General features: G+C 40.2%; 3 protein-coding genes across 3 annotated transcripts; 2 read left to right on the top strand and 1 right to left on the bottom strand.

The window, feature by feature from the left end:
- Window positions 1-3413: 3413 nt before the first annotated feature.
- On the top strand, window positions 3414-7574 carry LOC104427700 (serine carboxypeptidase-like 51). Its single transcript, XM_039305271.1, is given in 15 exon segments — window positions 3414-3426; window positions 4378-4431; window positions 4584-4676; window positions 4758-4867; window positions 4988-5228; window positions 5354-5397; window positions 5502-5569; window positions 5660-5765; window positions 5860-5866; window positions 5869-6040; window positions 6190-6259; window positions 6401-6451; window positions 6556-6608; window positions 6703-6842; window positions 7492-7574. Coding segments are annotated over 15 exon segments (1293 nt in total). The 3' UTR covers window positions 7563-7574.
- Window positions 6382-12838, bottom strand: LOC104427699. Its single transcript, XM_039305270.1, has 5 exons — window positions 12752-12838; window positions 9657-9865; window positions 8588-8918; window positions 7830-8203; window positions 6382-7631 (listed from the first exon to the last, which is right to left on the bottom strand). The coding sequence occupies exons 1-4, from the start codon at window positions 12836-12838 to the stop codon at window positions 8075-8077; spliced, it is 756 nt and encodes a 251-aa protein (XP_039161204.1). The 3' UTR covers window positions 6382-7631; window positions 7830-8074.
- A 1958-nt stretch (window positions 12839-14796) lies between these two features.
- Window positions 14797-18809, top strand: LOC104425935 (serine carboxypeptidase-like 51). The gene is given in 14 exon segments (XM_010038812.3): window positions 14797-15054; window positions 15208-15302; window positions 15383-15490; window positions 15605-15845; window positions 15976-16019; window positions 16119-16186; window positions 16274-16347; window positions 16350-16378; window positions 16474-16655; window positions 17017-17086; window positions 17211-17261; window positions 17365-17417; window positions 17512-17647; window positions 18474-18809. Coding segments are annotated over 14 exon segments (1356 nt in total). The 5' UTR covers window positions 14797-14921; the 3' UTR covers window positions 18546-18809.
- The last annotated feature ends 190 nt before the right edge of the window (window positions 18810-18999 follow it).

The raw sequence follows: 18999 nt of genomic DNA, 5'->3' as shown, positions 1-18999 counted from the left end.
ACCTATAGATCCTTGTGTAGGGTGATAATTTTGAATATTGTATAGATGAGCTTTTGATTAGATGATAGAACGTATATAGCAGTGCTAAGGTTACCTCCAACTAGTCCCCAAGATTGATCTAATGTATTATTTATATTTTGGGTGTTCATATTCATATCTCAATGACTAATGTTATTGAGAAGGTGCATATATAAACATACACACTCACTAACTAATTAAATGCTTCTTAAATATGAAGTAAAGATCTATATACATACATATATACAGAAGGAATGAACTCATGTTGTGTGTGACGTTGTGGGGCATCACCCATGTGCCCAAAGTGCTTTTCTCATCAATTTTACGTCCAGCAAAATCCACATTAAATAACCCAATATAGAATATTAGAATTCTTTGGATACCACGAACCAAGTTTAGGAAATGTTGAAATACATTTTATGATTTGCCTTACCGCCATTAAATGAGATTCTTTAGAATTAGACTAATAACGTCCGTACATACAAACACTAAACAAAATATCTAGCCGAAAGAATTTGTACAACAGAAGTGAACTTATCATACTTCTCTATAGCTTGGTCTACTATTGTATCATTGTTGTCTTTGTCGAGGTTTGTAGGAGGCATAGGCGTCGACATGTTCATGCAATTTTCGATGTCGAAATTTCATCACTAATGCTATGGTTTAATTTTTCTTGTGAATGAAGTCCCGCCTTCAGTTTGTTTTATTTGAAGTACAAGGAATAAATTTAGCTGACACATCATACTCATTTCAAATTTATTTTGCATTACTTGAGCAAAATGTTAAATAGAAACTGGTTAGGAAAGCCAAAATTAATACCATCTAAGTAAATTTGTTTGAGCAGACAAAGCTTTTCTTTTGTATAAATAAGGTTTTACTTATATATTTTTCAAAACATGAACCTGTTTATAGCTGAAATTGTATTTCTCTTATATATTATTATTCCATCCAGGCCAATCTGTGCGGTGTAATTTTAATTTGATTTGCCATATGTTATATCTATTTTAACAAATGTATATTTTAAATAATCACGGTTGTAATATTACCGTCGATCATTTGTTGACCAACAATTCTACCTAAGAAAGTGGCCAAAGGTCACACTAGGTTCGACTAAAAAGTGGCCATATTGAAAAAAAAAAGTTAGGTCCTCCATTTCCCATAAATAGGGCACACAAATTATAATTTTCTAAACAAGCTCACAATATGACATTCACAATTTCTAGTCTCAATATTACACACTCTAACAATACTATATGTGATTGATGTCAATCACAACGCACCCCAATAAGATAACCAATTGAAAATAAGTGACATATGAGAATTCTTCCACTTCATAGACCGTCTAATATGCCGAAAGAGTTTTCACTAAGATCTGTTGTCGGGAAGGGACATTTGTTGCTGCACAAAAAGCGCCGATTGCCTTTAAGAGAAGTATTATTGTCTAACAGCCTTGGAATATCAAACTTCATTCCTTTACTATTAAAAGTATGTATTTTTTGTAGTGCGTATTCACAGCCTATCTATAATATTTAAGGATCTTATTATGTGTCGATTTTGTGCAATTCTTGTTATAAAGATAATGATGAATTAAGCATACGTAAAATTAGAGGTTCAGTGAATTTTATTGCAATACTTTTGCAACTTTTATATTTATTAAATATTTATTAGATAGGCAAAACGTGCCCAGGCTTCGCACATGGACCAGCATGGTCCTTCAATCTCTCCACACCCACTAAAATAAAAGAAAAAAAGTAAACGAAAATTCTTAAAACTTAATGAAAAAGTGCAGTCGAGTTTTAAATTATTAGATTGTGCCATCAAGTCCTAAAATTCATAAATTGTTGTAATTAAGTTTCTCGATTAATTCTATCTAATTTGATTAATGAAAAATTCCGATGTAACTTTTTTATTATTATTCTCTCTTATGTATCTATTAAAATTAACTCAATTGTAAAAATAATGCCAAAATGACTGGCGTTTTCCCTTAATTTTTTTTCCCCTCAAACCATAATAAAGTGAAATTCAAAGTAAAAAAAAAATGATAAAAAGGAAATAATAAAGCACAGCCTCACCGGCGAGGGTCGGCAACTCCCATAGCATCTCTTGGGAAAGAAAAAAGGTTTGTTCAAAAAAAATAAAAGAAAATGTATCTCTGCATAGTTTTCCTTCAGTCAAACCCACTTCTGGTAATTCATCAATCCCGAGCACGCACATCAGTCACACTCTCAAAGATTTGTTCTAAATTGGGATTCATTGGCTTCCCCCACAATTAGTATTATTTTATCATCCATATACATGTATATCGAAATATTTTTGTCCAAATGTATTTTTTTTTTTTTTTCCAATCATGCCCACAGAAGTTGGCAAAGATGGAGGCTTTTACTTATATGAATTTCTGAGTGGAATTTATGACCTTAATGAAGCATTGGGCTCGTAATGCTAGTTTTCCTCTGCCGCACCCACATCTCCTGGACATGTCAAACGCATACCAATCTCCATATGACGTCACGTACTTCATTTGGCTCGGGAACCAGAAATATCATTTGAAGATTATTGTATCCCCTCCTAAATTTTGGTCAAGCCAATATTGATTGCTAATGCAAGGAGTGGACATGGTCTCTCACTAACGCACATCCTAAGTCAAGCCAAGACCTGTGAATACCAAGTAATAGAAGAAGACATAAAATAAAATAAAAATAAAAACGAAGCACCAATTCCGGGACCAACTCAGGAACTATACTGGACTCGTTTTGGGACTAGGTGAGCATATTTTCGGTTCCACAATCTAATAATCGATCATGTTCAGTTTGATTCCAGGTTGCATGGTGGGAACTAGAACTGATCACTCTTATCAGTAACCCTTGCCTTCCAATCAATGTTTTGATTCTTTCCTTCATTTGTGTCATTCTCTTTCCTTGTGTACAGTAGTCCGTATGGCAAGCATATTTTCCATCATGAGGAGAGAAAGGGGTACAGTTGAATATGCAAGTCTAAGGTGAGCTTTGTACTTGTTTAATTTGGACACGCAAAAGAAATAGGATGGATCGCACAACGAGTAGAGTCACATAATTTAGCATGTTCAATGCCTTCAGGAGAAGTCCTACTTTCTAAATGCGGAGACATACGGTATTGAGTGCGAATGCAAAACTGCATAACATCAATAATTTTGTTAAGGTATCAAACTCTGTCATTGTCAATTCGGTCCTAATCTTTATGAGGGCACAAAGGCAAAACGGGAAGAAGAAAAGGAAGTAGTTTGTGGTTGAGGACACCAGTGAATGAGCACCTCCTAGCCAGCGGCTAATATCCGCTGCTCATCCGATGGCTGCTGCTTAGCACGCCGCTAAATTTACCCAACAGAAAGGAAGGGATGAGTTGTCAGAATTTTAGTAATGATGCAGTCTGGCTGTTAGCCTGTTATCCTGTGTTTCTTATTTTAACTGTTTGTGCCTGCATGCCCTGTCACCCCTTGTTGGTAAAGTATCTTTTTGTAGCCCTGTACGCAGCTCTATTCTTTAGTTGCTTTACATCCCAATGACTCCGAGGTCCGAGCATTGCCCAATATGAAGCCCTTTAAATACTTGCTTAGATTCTTTTTTGAGAAAAAAAATAAAAAATCCTTGCCCTGTTCGGCTTGAGATTCGATGGAGCTCTTGAAGACACCAAATCGAAGAGCTCCTGCCTTGTTCGTTTAGTTCTCGTTGGTGCTTGATTGGAAGACTTCCATTCCAGATTCTAAATAATGTTGCTTCGCTCGCACTTTCTTTCCTTTTGTCCCGATCGATCCAATCGCAATCCGACGTGGGAGAGAGAATTGACAGAATTGACGACTGATTTTGTCTCATCAAAAAACAAATAATCCTAAACCAATTTCTTCCCCTCGTTCGGGTTGAGATTCGATGGGGTCTTGAAGTCGGCACATCAAGAACTAGCAGAACTCCTAGTTAGTTTGTTTTGCTCTCGTCCGTAGTAGCATGGAAGACTTCCATTCCGGATTCTAAACGATGTTGCTTCGCTCGCGCTTGTTTCCCCTTCTCCCCTGCGATCCAATCACAACCCGATGAGGACAAAAGCTCGCTTCGGACAGTGTCGTTGTAGCCCTTACCTAATTAAATAAGGCGACCTGGTTTCTTGGAGTGTTTATCTGTACTTGTTTTCTCATCTGTCGGCATTCGACGAGTCGAAGACAAACCCAAGCGAGATTTCTTATGGCAAAATCATGGGCGCCTACCCCATATAACAAAACCTCCAGCTTACGCATTCTGCCACGGTAAGAAACATGGTGGTAATGGAGAAACATTTCCTTTTTCCGCTCTCTTCTCCTTTTTTTCTTGTTCGGGCATCCACGTTTTGCCTCAGCCGAAGGAACAAGTGATGGGTCCGAGCAGTGGGGGTATGTAGAAGTTGGACCAGGTACGTAGTTTCAGTGTCTGAATTCTTCAGTTGGTGGAAAAAACAACGTAAGGCCGTGAATAAATAAATGATTGCCGTATATGTGTATGTTCATTTAGGCCATTCTACATTCAAGGAGTATAATAATGTTTAATTTCTTTATTGGGTTGTAGGCGCTCACCTCTTCTGGTGGCTATACAGAAGTCCATACAGAATTGAAGACCCTTCCAAGCCATGGCCATTACTGCTGTGGCACCACGGGGGCCTGTGAGAATTTTACCTTTGAAATTACACCCCATAAAAATGAAATTCGGTGTGCCTTCATCACCTCTCTCCTTCAACTTCCTAGGGAGCCTCCGGTGTTGGATTTGGAAATTTCAGAGAAATCGGACCACTGGATGAGAATTTGCAGCCCCCGAAATTCACATAGCTTCGAAAAGCAGATCTCTTATTTGTGGTACTTAGCAGCATCTCTTCAGTTTCATACTACCATGCTGAAGAATGCCCTTCTAGGTATTGGCATTTATGAGGCGCTGCTGCTTAGTTTTTCGTGACTCGTAATCCTCTGTGTACACAGGACAGTCCAGTGGCAACAGGCTTCAGTTATGTAGAGAATGAGAGCTTAGCAGTGAAGACAGACCATGAAGCAGCAGTTGATTTGACCACTTTGCTGATAGAGCTCTTCAATGGGAATGAGACCATCCAAAAGAGCCCTCTGTATGTCTTTGCAGAATCATATGGAGGCAAATTAGCTTCTGCTTTGGGAGTAACAGCTCTAAGAGCTATTGAAGCTGGAAAACTGAAGGCCCGACTTGGGGGTAAAAAATTCCTTTTTCCCAACTACTTTGTGGAACTTTTCTGAACTAGTCGCGCTTTGTCGCAACTCGCAACGATATTTGACACTCAGAGACCCGCTGTTTCTGATGTTTCTCGCCAAAAATAGGAATTGCTTTAGGGGATAGCTAAATTTCTCCCGTGGACTTTGTGGTATGTGATTTTAGCCATCAAGAAGCTTGTTTGTTTCACGTAATGAAGATAGCAATTTCTGCTTGGTGACTCACTCTGTATCTGCATTCTGCTCTAAATCGAAGTTGTCATGGGGACCTATTCTTAGAGTCATCTCACGAATCGATGAGAACGACTTAAATCAATCCAACAGGTCTAAGTCACATTTCTCCTTCTGAGTCCTTACACGGAAAGAAAACTACATGGATGAGCGCAACCTCAAGTTAACTATTGTGCTATCCAGTTTAGCCCTGAAGATCCAGCAGCAACTTGCAGAAGGCAAATCGGAAGATGCCACGGGAACATTTCTAGACCTGGGGCAAGTCATCCTAAAATACAGTAACAACGTGGTATCTATGTCCATCACTTGTTCTCGTCATAACACAGGAAGATGGCGTGCACTTTCAGTGTTGAGGGAGTTTCTGAGAGTTGCATGACCAGCAGGACTTTTACAATTCATGTTAGACGACGAGAGCAACTCGGCAGTGGTGAAAGAGGGTAGAAGTAGCTCATATAGGTACACGGAGAGAACCTCAACTGGTGCAGGGTCAGCCGATAGTGACTTCGGAAGCTTTATGATTGGGCCAATTAGAAAGAAGCTAAAGATCATCGCGGATAATGTGACGTAAGTTCCAGTAGACCAGAAATGTTCGACAGATGTTACTCTACTAGCAGTTTGACCCAATCCTTTATTTCTTTCCCAGTTGTGCCTAGTTCAACATTAGAAGTACATTGATTTTTTCCCAGGTCAATCAAAATTCATCTGTGTTGTAGATGGCAAGGACGGTTTCGATTGATTTTTCCAGCCACGTGTGGAGATTCCTTGAAACCAAGAATCGAAGAGGTAGGCACTAATCTCAGCGTGGACTCTATTCCTACAAGGGAAAACAATTGTCTAGATGTAAACGAGAAGATGCGAGGACTCGATTTTAGCTTTTCGTCATCTGCCACCACAAGTTTATGAAGTGTCGAGAAATTTTCTCAGGCGGACAAGCTTTTAGCCAAAGGCATAAACGTCACCATTTACAATGGACAGGTCGGGGTTTTTCCATGAACTTTTTCCATGCGCTTCACGCAGTCCGGTCGCCAACTGATCTTGGCTCCCCATAATCTCATATGGACGACTTCCTAATGCTGCAGCTAGATCTCATATGTGCAACAAAAGGAGCAGAAGCATGGCTCAGTAAGCTCAAGTAATGACTCCTTTTCAACAAAACACACCCCCAGACATTGACTCGGATTCTTGATTTCGAAGATGGTCCCTCAAATTCGCCTTGTAATACGCAGGTGGGATGATCTGAGCAGTTTCCTGAGCGAGGACCGTGCTCCTCTGTACTGTGGAAAAGGCTTTACGGGGACGAAAGGATTCGTGAGATCCCACAGGAACCTCTTCTTTTACTGGATTCTCGGCGCTGGACACATGGTGAGCCATTCAGAGTCAAATCCTTCCAGTGGAATTGCTTTTGGGATTTGAAGATTACTTCAAGCCACGAATCATTCTTTCAAAGTACAAAAAGGATCACTCAAGATGAATCAGATTCCTGAGAATACTTCTAAACTTTTTTTTTCACTAAGTAAATCCCTAAAGATGATTTTCTACTTCTCAATTTTTCATATCTCTATAAAACAGTATAATTCATGGTTTCCAGTACCCTTCTCCATATATCTTTTACTAACTATAGCTCAGACAACCATTCCATAAAATAAAATAATAAAAAATACATATTTCACAAATTTCTTGATCTAGTATTCCTCTTCTTGTCATAATTCTTAATACAGTTTGAAAACGGTGAAACATAAAAATCGCCTTTAGCTTGTTGAAAATTTGTAAAATAAGGAAACTCTTTAATCTTTTAGCTCAGTTTTTACTTCTCTACGAAAAATAGTAATTGGATGTTCTCCACAAGCCTGGACACTATTTTTTCCTATTTCTGTCACATTCCGAAAACTTCTTTCCCCCACCTAAGCAGTTCGATACTTAGGAACTCAGAACAGGGAAATTTGAAAACACAAGATGATGAACCTGCAAGAAGATATGTATAGTTTTTCAGCCTGGTTTTTGCCATTCTTCTGCAGAACCCAGCGACCAGCCGTGCATTTCCTTACAAATGGTGGGCAGCATCACTCAGTCGCCAAGCAAATCTTAGTTTGAAAATCAAGCAAGCTCAAAGGAGTCTCTCGTCAATAGTAGGCTTTTAATATCAAGATCAGCACAGCTGAATGGCAAAAAAATAACAAACTCTCAGAGAATAGTCTATTTCTGTTTCTTGCATGCAAAGAAAGTGATTTACAAAAAATAACAAACACAACTGTATTACAACCCAGAATGAGACTACAAGGATTCGCAATATCAACAAAAAGCGTCTTCACCAATATCACAAAGTTGTAAGTGTGAGACTATCATCAGGCTTTACCATGAATTATGCCAAAATTGCAGAACAATATATTCTCATTTGACTGAAAACTAGAAGCTGAAATGGTCCCTTAGCTTGCACTGTATAACAAAGTGAAGAAGTGTCAGTCAATTGATTGGAAATGAATTGCATATGTAATCTGTGAGTTTCCTTTTGACACAGCTTGTGCTACATACTTGTGACGTATGACCGTTGGATTGAGAAAAGTTCATTCTCACTCAAAGTAACTGTTTCAGAAACCTTTTCTAAAGCACCTCTCGCCAGTCATTCCACTTGTTGATCTCCTCCATTCTATCAGTAGAGAATACAGAGAAGCAAATGGTGGTGCCAGCTTTTAAAGCTCTTAATGAAAAGCCGAACCAAGAAAAATCACACTTGCCAAAAAAACACACACGTAATGAGAAAACAACGTATCAGGGAATCAAGAAACAATCGATGAGCACATTCTACCAAAACATTATACAACTATAACATCTCATAAATATAACATCACCTCCAAAGTACAACTCCTAAATTGTTATAATATTACAACTGTATGAGAAGTCATTCATCACTCAAACGATCTAATTCTTTCTCCCACTTCATCCCAAACATCTGGCATCCAAAGGGCACGATGAGATTATACCGAACACGACCGCAACAAATCCATATTGTTAACAAAATCAGTATCAACCAATTTTCTCTATTCCATAAGAGTGGGTATACTAGAAGCAGAAGAAAGCATCTATTAAATTGAATGTAGCAACCCAAGGACTCACCTTGTCGTTAATGCTGCACATTTGCACCTTCAAAGCCTCTGAATGCTCGTCCCACTCAGATCGACTCCCATTGCTTCTGCTCATCCATGCTTTCTTTAGCGCTCTCCGCCAATTGGACATCGGACTCCTTATTTCCTTGTTAAGTTCTACCCACTCTGAAGCACAACCATTCTTATTAAGAATCCGATACAAGGTGTCTTCTGCCGGATCTGCATGTGGATTTACGCTCAGGTCAAGGGGTTTCCCTTTTCCAGGTAAGTTCTCAAAATGTCCTTCCTCCATCGAATGCCATATCCTTTGCTCCACTATGTTCACAATATCAGTCTCCGATCTGCCAAAAGGGTAACGCAAAACATCATCACCCAACCCCTAATTAAGTTTTTGACTTTGTTTTCTATTCAAGCAACAAAGTTTGCATCAAGATGCTAAACGAAGATCAAGGAATGTCCTAATCTCTTCTTCAATGAAACCATCAAGACAAAATAAGTCCCAATCCAGAAATTGACCTAACAACAATTCCGCCGCATAGGATTCCTCACCGTTACCTACTTCTACCACAGCAACAAATAAGCAGTAACAATCAAAATCACGGGAATGAACAACGAAAGCTCTATTAAAAGGATTACCTCCCCTGGATCGTTCAGCATAATCATTATAACAGGCGAAAAAATACGTAATTGATCTTCTGAGTGAATTGCTTTATACTCTGCAGCATCTAACTAAGCCTAACTGAGTAGGCAACATTATCATAAAACAGAGCGCTTATGCACAGAATGCAATGCCCGGCGGCCACGGTCAAACTCAGCCACCGATAATCCATACCTCTACTCCCTCAAAAGAGAAAGATCGTGCAAATTAAAGCCCAAACTCCAGCACAAATGGACATCTCGAGAAAGATACACAAAGGCAGAAATCGAACGCTAGCTCAATCCGAAGAAGCAGCAAGCAATCATCTCTAAAACCGCGAAATTCACCATACAAATCACACAACCAAAGAAAAAGCTCCATAATCAAAAACGTTGCCCTACATACGCTTAAGCGAAGGCGCGCGTCCGCTTCAGATTATTACCTGACGGCGTTGCGACGACCGCGGAGCTCGGGGGGAAGCTTGCGGTCATTGACGGCGTCGATCACGGCCGACAGGCGGTCCGTGATCTTCTTCTGCGGCTTCGACGCCGTTCCGTCCGGCGACGAAGGTGAAGACGATGACGACGACGACGACGACGAAGCTCGCCGGGGCCCGGACGATCGCGACCCAACCAAGCGAAGACCCGGCGTCTATCGACGACGGCGGCGAGGAAGGATTCCGGCGACGAAGAGAGCCTCCTCGCGAGCCGACCCGCCATTTCCGAGCCGGACCGCGAGCTCCGCCGACGTCTGGCGTCTGAAAAATTAGAGCACCGCCTTACGTTGGTTTTTCTTTTTTACGTGGGTGGAGATGAGCGACGCCACGTTACGGCGGGTGATTCGATGGATTGCAAATATTAACGCGTGAATCATATATATTTTTTCATAATCTTTTATATTTATTTGGCGAAACTATAAAAAAAAAAAATGTTATTTCTACTTTCGTTGAATTATGAAACAAACAGGCCATAGTTAATGCTCTGTATGAAAAACTATTACGTGAATATAATAGATATATATATGTGTGTGTCTATATATATATAACCTAGATCATTGAAAATTATGAGAATGTAGATTTGTAATTTCTAACTTAAATTAACACATTTTAATTCGACTATATGACAAAACCAAAGTAACAAGAGTTTAACAGACCAAAGTCTTATAAAAGAATTAACGAAAACATAATATTTTTTAATAACATGACTTTCGAAATCCAAGTATGACATGTAAAATACAAATTATAATTGAATATAACATTCTAAATTCAATTTTATATATGAATTAGATTCATTCAATAATTGCTCATGTATTTACAATGTCATTTTTTAGTTGTCACATTTATCATCCACACTTGTGATCATAGTTTATGTGCCAATGATTAGCATTCTTAAAAGGAAAGGGGAAATTATAGCAAAAATTTTTGACGGTATAATTACATTCTAAAAAATTTTAAAGATGCAATCAAATTATATTGAACGGTACAAGGCACGGTTAGTAGCCAAAGGATTTACCCAACGAGAACGTTTCAACTATCACGAGACATTCTATCTAGTTGCCAAAGATGTAACAGTCCATTCATTCTTAGCCGTTGCTGCCATTAATGACATGAATGTACACAGTGCCTTCCTCCATGGTGATTTAGATGAAAAAATCTATATAGATATTCCTTAAGGCATACGGAGACAGGGGGAGAATAAAGTATGTCGTCTCCGTAAATCCCTTTATGGATTAAAACATGCATCTAGACAATTGTATGCCAAATTTGCCACTTACAACAGCAGCCTCAAGCAATCTAAGCACGATTATGCTCTATTCACACGAATTAAAGGTATGTCATCTATTTATTTGATGATTTATGTTGATGACATACTCGTTTATGGGAAATGATAAAGCTTCTATAGAGAATTTCAAGAAAATTTGCATGCCACTTTCCACATTGAGGACTTAGGAGCACCTATATATTTTCTTGGGATTGAAATTGCCAGATCTGATAAAGAGATTTCCCTTAGTTAGCGGAAGTTTATATTAGAGATCGTATCAAAGGCAGGACTTATCAGGATGCAAGTCAATTGTAATTCCGATCGAGCAAAACACTAAGTTGACTACCGCACTATGCATTATGATAAGGGAATATCTCAAAATGATGATCCCATACTCAGTGATCCATCAAGCTATCAAAGACTTGTTAAAAAACTTATGTACCTGATAATGACTAGACCTGATATCTCATATGTGATTCAGACACTTAATCAGTTTATGCACAATCCAAAGCATTCCCATTTGGATGCTGCTTTAAAAGTCGTGAAGTATTTGAAGAAATGTCCAGGACTTTAGGATACTTCTATCTAAAAAATGTGACATGAAGATGATAGCATATTGTGATGCAAACTATGCAACATGTCCCATAAGTCGAAGATTTGTCACTGGATATTGCATTAAATTGGGAGAATCACTTCTTTCATGGAAGACCAAGAAACAACCCATTGTATCATTGTCCTCAGCCGAAGCAGAGTATCGAGCTATGGCCAAAGCCGCTTGTCAAATAGTCTGGATACGAGGATTACTTAAGGATCTTGGAGTAGAAGTGCAAGGACCCATGAAATTATATTGTGATAATGATGTGGCTCTCAAACTTGCATATAATCTTATAGTACATGAGAGAACCAAGCATATAGAAGTGGATTGTCACTTTACACGGGAAAAGATCCAGGAATGAGTAATTGAGACAAAAGGAATTGGGAGTACAAAACAACCAGCGGACATCTTCACCAAGCCCTTGTGTCAAAGACAGCATGCATATCTATTGAGCAAGCTAGGGGTTTTGGACATCTACAAACCACCAGCTAGAGGGAGAGTGTTGGAAGATATGCCGTTGATTGTGTGCATGATTGCCCGGCACATTTGTTGGAAGTTTTGATCTAATTTGATCATAATTTGTATGTATATCAATTAAATATTAGATTTAGATCGAGATTGATACTTAGGATCATTTGCTTTCTTTGCCTCCGCATGGGCCTTCGGCCCATCTCCGCCTCAGCCCGGTCCGGCCGAGTCTTCTTCCTCCTTGCGCCACTGTAACGCACGCGCGTGCAGGCGCGACGCCGGAGAGGGATGGACAGACGGCATCGCACGTGGAGCAGGGGAGCAGTTGGCGTCGACGGGACGTGACCGGAGGAGGAGATGATGGCGGATGGGACGGCGGCCCAACCGGCGGGTCGAAGCCTCGCCGACCGGCCGCTCCCGCGCCTATAAATAGAGGGGGGTCACCGTCGACGAAGGGCACAGACACAGAGAGAGAAAGGAGGAAGAAAGAGAGAGGCGGCCGAAGCTCGGGGTCCCTGAGAGACTTCGGGGAGTTCGAGCGTAGGGTCGGCCGTGGCGTGGTGAGCTCGGAGGGGTCCCCGAGAGACTTTGGGGAGTTCGCCGAGCGAGCCCGAGGGAGAGAGAGGGAAACTCGGCGACGGATCCGGCCAGATCTGACCGTCCAAGATCCATCGTCGCCGTCGTTGTCCGCCGCGGTTGTTGCCACCAGTCTACCGTTGCCCTTGCTGCCGTCGCCTTCGCCGCGCCATTGCCGAGCAGGTATCGTGCCGTCATCGTCACCGACGCCATCTCCCACCCCATAGTCCAGTCATCTCCGCCGTCGCCGCCGTCTTCGCCGTCGTCGTCACTGCAGCTCCTCGGCGCCGCGGATTCGCAAACCCTAGGGTTTGCGATTTTCCGGGTCGCGAAGTGGATCCGGACCCGGATGATCGGGTAGGGTTCGCGGTCTGCGGGCGGTGGGAGTCGGGTCGGGTGTTCAGGTCGGATCCGGGTAGGGTTTCGCCGGGGGAGTGGGTTGTTGGGTCAAGGTTGTCGGGTCGGGCCGGGTGTCCCTAAACACCCGGCCACGACGCCGTTTCATTAAATAAATTTTTTTTTAAAAAAAGAAAAAAGCCGAAAAATCCGAGTCGGCCCGCGTTGCGGGCCCGTCCGCGTCCGGGTCGCCGGCCCGGGTCGGACCCAACCCGCGGATCCGACCCGGGCCGGTTTTGTTTTATTATTTTAATATAAAATAGTATTCTAATAAATAATAAATAAATAATTTATTTTCAAAAAAAAAAAAAAAATGTTTTAATTTCCAGAAAATCAAAAAATATTTAAAAAAAATGTTGAAAAAATGTTTTATTTTCTAAAAATCGAGAAAATTAAAAAAAATTTATTTTCCGAAAATATTTTAAAATATTTAAAAATATTTTATTTTTCGAAAAAAAATCAAAAAATCAAAAATATTTCATATTTTCCAAAAAATGCCAAAAATCCAAAAAAAGGCCAAAAATTCATGAAAAAGCCAAAAAGACTTGTATTTTTCCCAAAAATACCAAAAAACCCCAAAAAATCCATTTTGTGTCCAAAAATTAGAAAAATGACTCAAAAAAAAAATGTTTTTCCTCCCAAAAATGCATGGAAAATCCTCAAACATCCAAAAAACCTCGGGTTTAAAACAAGATTAGGTACCGAAGGCGTTAGTGATTAACTAATGTAATCAAGTCCACGATCCTAATTTCTCTTGCGCGGAGTGAGTATTTCTCCCGATACTTCACTTGGGTTTCTAATCAACCCACCCTAAATCGATTAGTGGCGACTCCATTTTTAAATTGATTTACAGGTTAAAAACTCAGACCATTAAGTCGTGAATTGGCGGACTTGGGAGAGTCCGGGCTTAATAAATTGATACTTAGGATTAGCCTCCTTAGGCGCTTTGCTTTCTTTCGCGACAACAGTTTACACCTTGTATTATATCTAAGGAGATTTGTACATTTACAATTACATTGAAGACAATACATAAAAGTTTTCCTACGTTTCTCTCTGAACTACGTCCTTCTCCATCTTTCCTTCCTTAATTTTGCTTTCTTTCACAAGTAGCGGAATATGAAAGTTAATCTTATTTTTTCATTTTTTCCAACAGGTTTCCAACAATTTTAATTTTCATATTATCTAAATTTTCATACTGGAGTCTCGCCGGAAAAAAATGAATTCTTCCCGTATTCGGGTTTACTTTCGATGGAGCTCTTGAAGTCGACCCATCGAAGAACTGCCGGCTAAGTTGTTTTGTTCTCGTTCTTGCCTGATTGAAGAACTTCCATTCCAGATTCTAAATAATATTTGCTTCGCTCGCACTCCTTTCTCTTTGTCCCAGTCGATCCAATCACAACCCAAACGTGGGAGAGAGGATTCACAGGAATGACGACTGATGTTGTCTCACCAAAAAAACAAATATCCCAAACCAATTCTTCCTCTTGTTCGGCTTGAGATTCGATGGAGTTCTTGATGTCAACAGATCCAATAACTCCTGGCTTCTTTATTTTGTTAGCGTTCGTACTTGATTGGAAAACTTCCATTCCAGATTCTAAACAATGTTTGCTTGGCTCGCATTTGTTTCCCGTTGTCCCCACCAATCAAATCACAGCCCAATGAGGACAAGCTCGCTCTGGACAGTGTGTCATTGTGGCCCTACCTACATTTTTTTTTTTTTTTGGGTCGATGCCCTACCTAATTGACAAGGCAATAGTTTCTTCAAGTCTTCGCCCGCTTTTGATTTCTCAGGCCGCCCCTATCCAACCAGATGCCGACAGCCACTGGCAAAATATCTTAGGGCAAAATCATTGACGGCCCCCCATGTGACAGACCCTCCTCCAGCTTATTCAATCTGCAACAAATAAGAAATATGGTGGGAATGGAGAAACATTTGCTATTCCTTTCTTTTCTCCTATTGTTCTCGTTTGTACATCCCCGTTTTGCCTCAGCCGAAGGAACAAATGACAGGTCCGAGCAGTGGGGATATGTTGAAGTTCGACCAGGTACGAAGCTACAGTGTCCAAATTGTTCGGTTGGTGGTAAAAACAATGTATCACTGTGTTCAAATAAATGATTGCCATGCGTACGTATTTATCATTTGTGACATTCTATATTCAAGAAGTAAACTGATGTTTTATTTATATAATGGGTTGTAGGGGCTCACCTCTTCTGGTGGCTGTACAGAAGTTCATATAGAGTTGAAGACCCTTCCAAACCATGGCCAGTACTGCTGTGGCTCCAAGGAGGCCCTGTGAGAATCTTACCGTTTAAGTTACACCCAATAGAATGAAAATCAGTGTTTTTTTATCACCTCTCTCCTTCAATTCCTAGGGAGCCTCCGGTGTTGGATATGGAAACTTTGGGGAAATTGGACCACTGGATGAGAATTTGCAGCCCCGGAATTTCACATGGCTTCGAAAAGCAGATCTCTTATTTGTGGTGCATAGCAATTTCTCTTCAGTTTCAAACAATTCTGAAGAATCTCTTCTAAGTATTGGCATCTATCAGGCTCCGTTGCTTAGTCGTGTAACTTGTAATTCTCTGCGTACACAGGACAGTCCAGTGGCAACAGGTTTCAGTTATGTGGACGATGAGAGCTTAGTAGTGAAAACAGACTATGAAGCAGCCGCTGATCTGACAACTTTGCTGATAGAGCTCTTCAATGGGAATGAGACCTTCCAAAAGAGTCCTCTGTACATCTTTGCAGAATCATATGGAGGCAAATTTGCTTCTGCCCTTGGATTAACAGCTCTAGAAGCTATTGAAGCTGGAAAACTGAAAGCCCAACTTGGGGGTAGAAATTCTTTTTTTCCCAGCAACTTTGTGTCACTTGTTTGAAGTAGTCACGCACCGTCATGATTTTGGTACTCAATAATCAGAAACGCACTATTTTTTTCGTGCTTTTTTGTAATGTCCATTTGCAGGAGTTGCTTTGGGGGATAGCTGGATTTCTCCTGAGGACTATGTGGTATGTGATCTCCAGCCATTAAGAGATTTGTTTGTTCTGCATAATGAAGATAGTCATTTCTGCTTGGTGACTCACTGTTGTATCTGCACTATAATGAAGTTCTCATGGGGACCTGTTCTTAAAGTCATGTCACGAATCGACGAGAATGGCTTGAATCAGTCAAACAGGTTAGAGTTATTTTTCTCCTAAGTCCTTCCTTTAAAAGAATACTAGACAGATGAGCATAACATGAAGTGAACTATTGTGCTATCCAGTTTAGCCCTGAAGATCCAGCAGCAACTTGCAGAAGGCAAATCGGAAAATGCCACTGCAACATGGTCCGACCTGGAGGAGTCATCCTACGATACAGTAATAACGTGGTATATATTTCTATCATTTGCTCTCTGTCATACCGCTAGAAAATGGCTTGCACTTTCAGTGTTGAGGGAGTTTCTGAAACTTGCGCGACCTGCAGGACTTCTACAACTTCCTGTTAGACGATGTGAGCAATTCTGCGGCAGTGACGGAGAGCAGAATTAGGTCAAATAGATACATCGAGAGAACCTCAACTGGTGCAGGTGCAGCCAATAGTGGCTTAGGAAACTTGATGAACGGGCCGATCAGAAAAAAGCTAAAGATCATCCCGGTTAACGTGACGTAAGTTCCAGAAGACCAGAAATGTTTGACAGACTTCTTAACTCTCCTCGCAGCTAGGCCCAATGCTTCGTTTATATCTTAGTCGATCCAAATGGGACGTTTACGCTCCATTTGAAAAACAATTTCTTCAAAATGATCGCTTGTATCACTCAAAATAATTAATCAATAAAAAACATTGTCATTACCAACAACAATTTATATTTAAACATTTCCAAAGACAATGAAAAAAAAAATCGTTCATTTATTTTTGTAAGTGATACAGATGATCATCTTTTAAACTCATTATCCATTTCATTCATTTTTCGCGAAAGGTAGATGTTTTTCCCTTGTGATGGATCGATCAAATTTCTTCTTGTTGTAGATGGCAAGGACAGGGTAGCTTGGTTTCCGCAGCCTTCGATGGAGACTTCATGAAACCAAGAATCGAAGAGGTAGACACTAATTTTAGCGTGACGCTGAAAACCACCCCCTAGACGTAAACGAGAAGATAACTCAATTTTAGCTTCTAATCGTCTGCCACCGCAAGATTAGGAACTAATCATGAAATTATCTCAGGTGGACAAGCTTTTAGCCAAGGGCGTGAACGTCACCGTTTACAATGGACAGGTCAGGATTTCTCCATAAACTTCCCGATGCACTTCGTTGAGTCTCGCCTCTGACTGATTTTGCCTCCGCATGATCTCATTTGGACGGCTTCCCGATGCTGCAGCTGGATCTCATATGTGCAACAAAAGGAACAGAAGCATGGCTCAATAAGCTCAAGTAATGGCTCCTTTTCGGCAAAACACACCCCTAGACATTGACTCGGATTCTTGATTTCGAAAATGGTCTCTCAAATTTGCCTTATAACATGCAGGTGGGACGGTCTGAGCAGTTTCCTGAGTGAGGACCGTGTTCCTCTATACTGTGGAAAAGGCTTTACGGGGACAAAAGGATTCGTGAGATCCTACAGGAACCTCTTCTTTTACTGGATTCTCGGTGCTGGACACATGGTGAGTCATCCACAATCAAATCCCTCTAGTGGAATTGTTATCCGGTCAAAATTACCTCAGGCTTTGAATCATTCTTTCAAAGTACAAAAGGATATTCAAGATGAATTCGATTCCAGATAGTTTTCTGAGTTTCTGTTTTCACTAAGAAATTTCTAAAGAGGATATTTTCCCTCTCGTTTTTTCACACCTCTGAAAACCAGTATAATTCAGGGTTTCCAATTTATGGAATTCTAATGTATTCTTTGTCATATTCCTTTTGCTAAACTGAAGCTCAGACCATGATTCCATAGCAGGAAAAATTTTATTTCACAAATTTATGGCTCTATTATTCTTTTTCTTGTCATAACTCTAAATACAGTTCGAAAACTGTGAAATAACACTTCACCGTAAAAACTACTTTTAGCTTGCTGAAAATTTGTAAAACGAGGAAACTATAAAATCTTTCTAAACGATTTCTTACTTCTCTATGAAAACAGAAAACAATCAAGATCATTTCACCAAAAATAGGCCGTTCCCATTTTCAATGACATCTTGATTGTCAAACGAAATGCTGTAAATCGAGCGAGAAGATCTATAGTTATACCTAACAATGAAAAATGTACATTGAGGTCCACATAAAACACGTACTTTGGCATAGTAATTGGATGTTCTCCACAAGCCAGCACACTATTTTTTCCTATTCCTCTTACAGTCCAAAAACTCCATTCCCCAACATAAACAGTTTGACACTTAGAACTCAGAACAAGGAAATTTGAAAACACAACATGCTGAACCTGCAAGAAGATATCTGTAGTTTTTCAGCTTGTTTTTTGCCGACCTTTTGCAGGTACCCATCGACCAGCCATGCATTTCCTTACAAATGGTGGGCAGCATCACTCAGTCGCCAAGCAAATCTTAGTTTGAAAATCAGGCAAGCTCAAAGGTGTCTTTCATCAATAGTAGACTCTTCATATCAAAGGTCAGCACAGGCGAAAGGCAAAAACATAGCAAACTCCAGAGAATAGTCTATTCATGTTTCTTGCATACAGAGAAAGTGCTTTACAAAAAATAAAGATGATTCCAGACCACTCAACTGTATTACGACCCTGAATGAGACTCTGAGAATCTTCATCTGCAACAAAAAGCGTCTTCACCAACGTCACAAAGTTTAAGAGTGAGACGATGCTCAGGCTTTAGTACGAACTATGCCATAATTCTAAACAATATACTCCCATGAAACTAAAAATTATAAGCTGAAATGGTCCCTTAGTTTGTACTATCTCGAGTCAATGATTTGGTGAACATGTCAATAATTTGTGAGGAAGATAGGACATAGCGTGATACAATAGAACCAAGGGCAACCTTTCTCGAAC

The sequence above is a fragment of the Eucalyptus grandis genome, chromosome 11, assembly GCF_016545825.1.
Source record: "Eucalyptus grandis isolate ANBG69807.140 chromosome 11, ASM1654582v1, whole genome shotgun sequence".
NCBI lineage: Eukaryota > Viridiplantae > Streptophyta > Magnoliopsida > Myrtales > Myrtaceae > Eucalyptus > Eucalyptus grandis.
Note: the sequence above shows the minus strand (reverse complement) of the source record. Positions and strands in the feature narration are given on the sequence as shown.

Coding starts and splice junctions, on each gene's coding strand:
- LOC104427699 (XM_039305270.1), bottom strand. CDS start 12,838: ATGGGGTGGGAGATGGCGTCGGTGACGATGACGGCACGATACCTGCTC. Junction 8,919..9,656: donor GGTCGTCGCAACGCCGTCAG/GTAATAATCTGA, acceptor CCCTTTTGGCAG/ATCGGAGACTGATATTGTGA. Junction 8,204..8,587: donor TGTGCAGCATTAACGACAAG/GTGAGTCCTTGG, acceptor TTTTTTGGCAAG/TGTGATTTTTCTTGGTTCGG.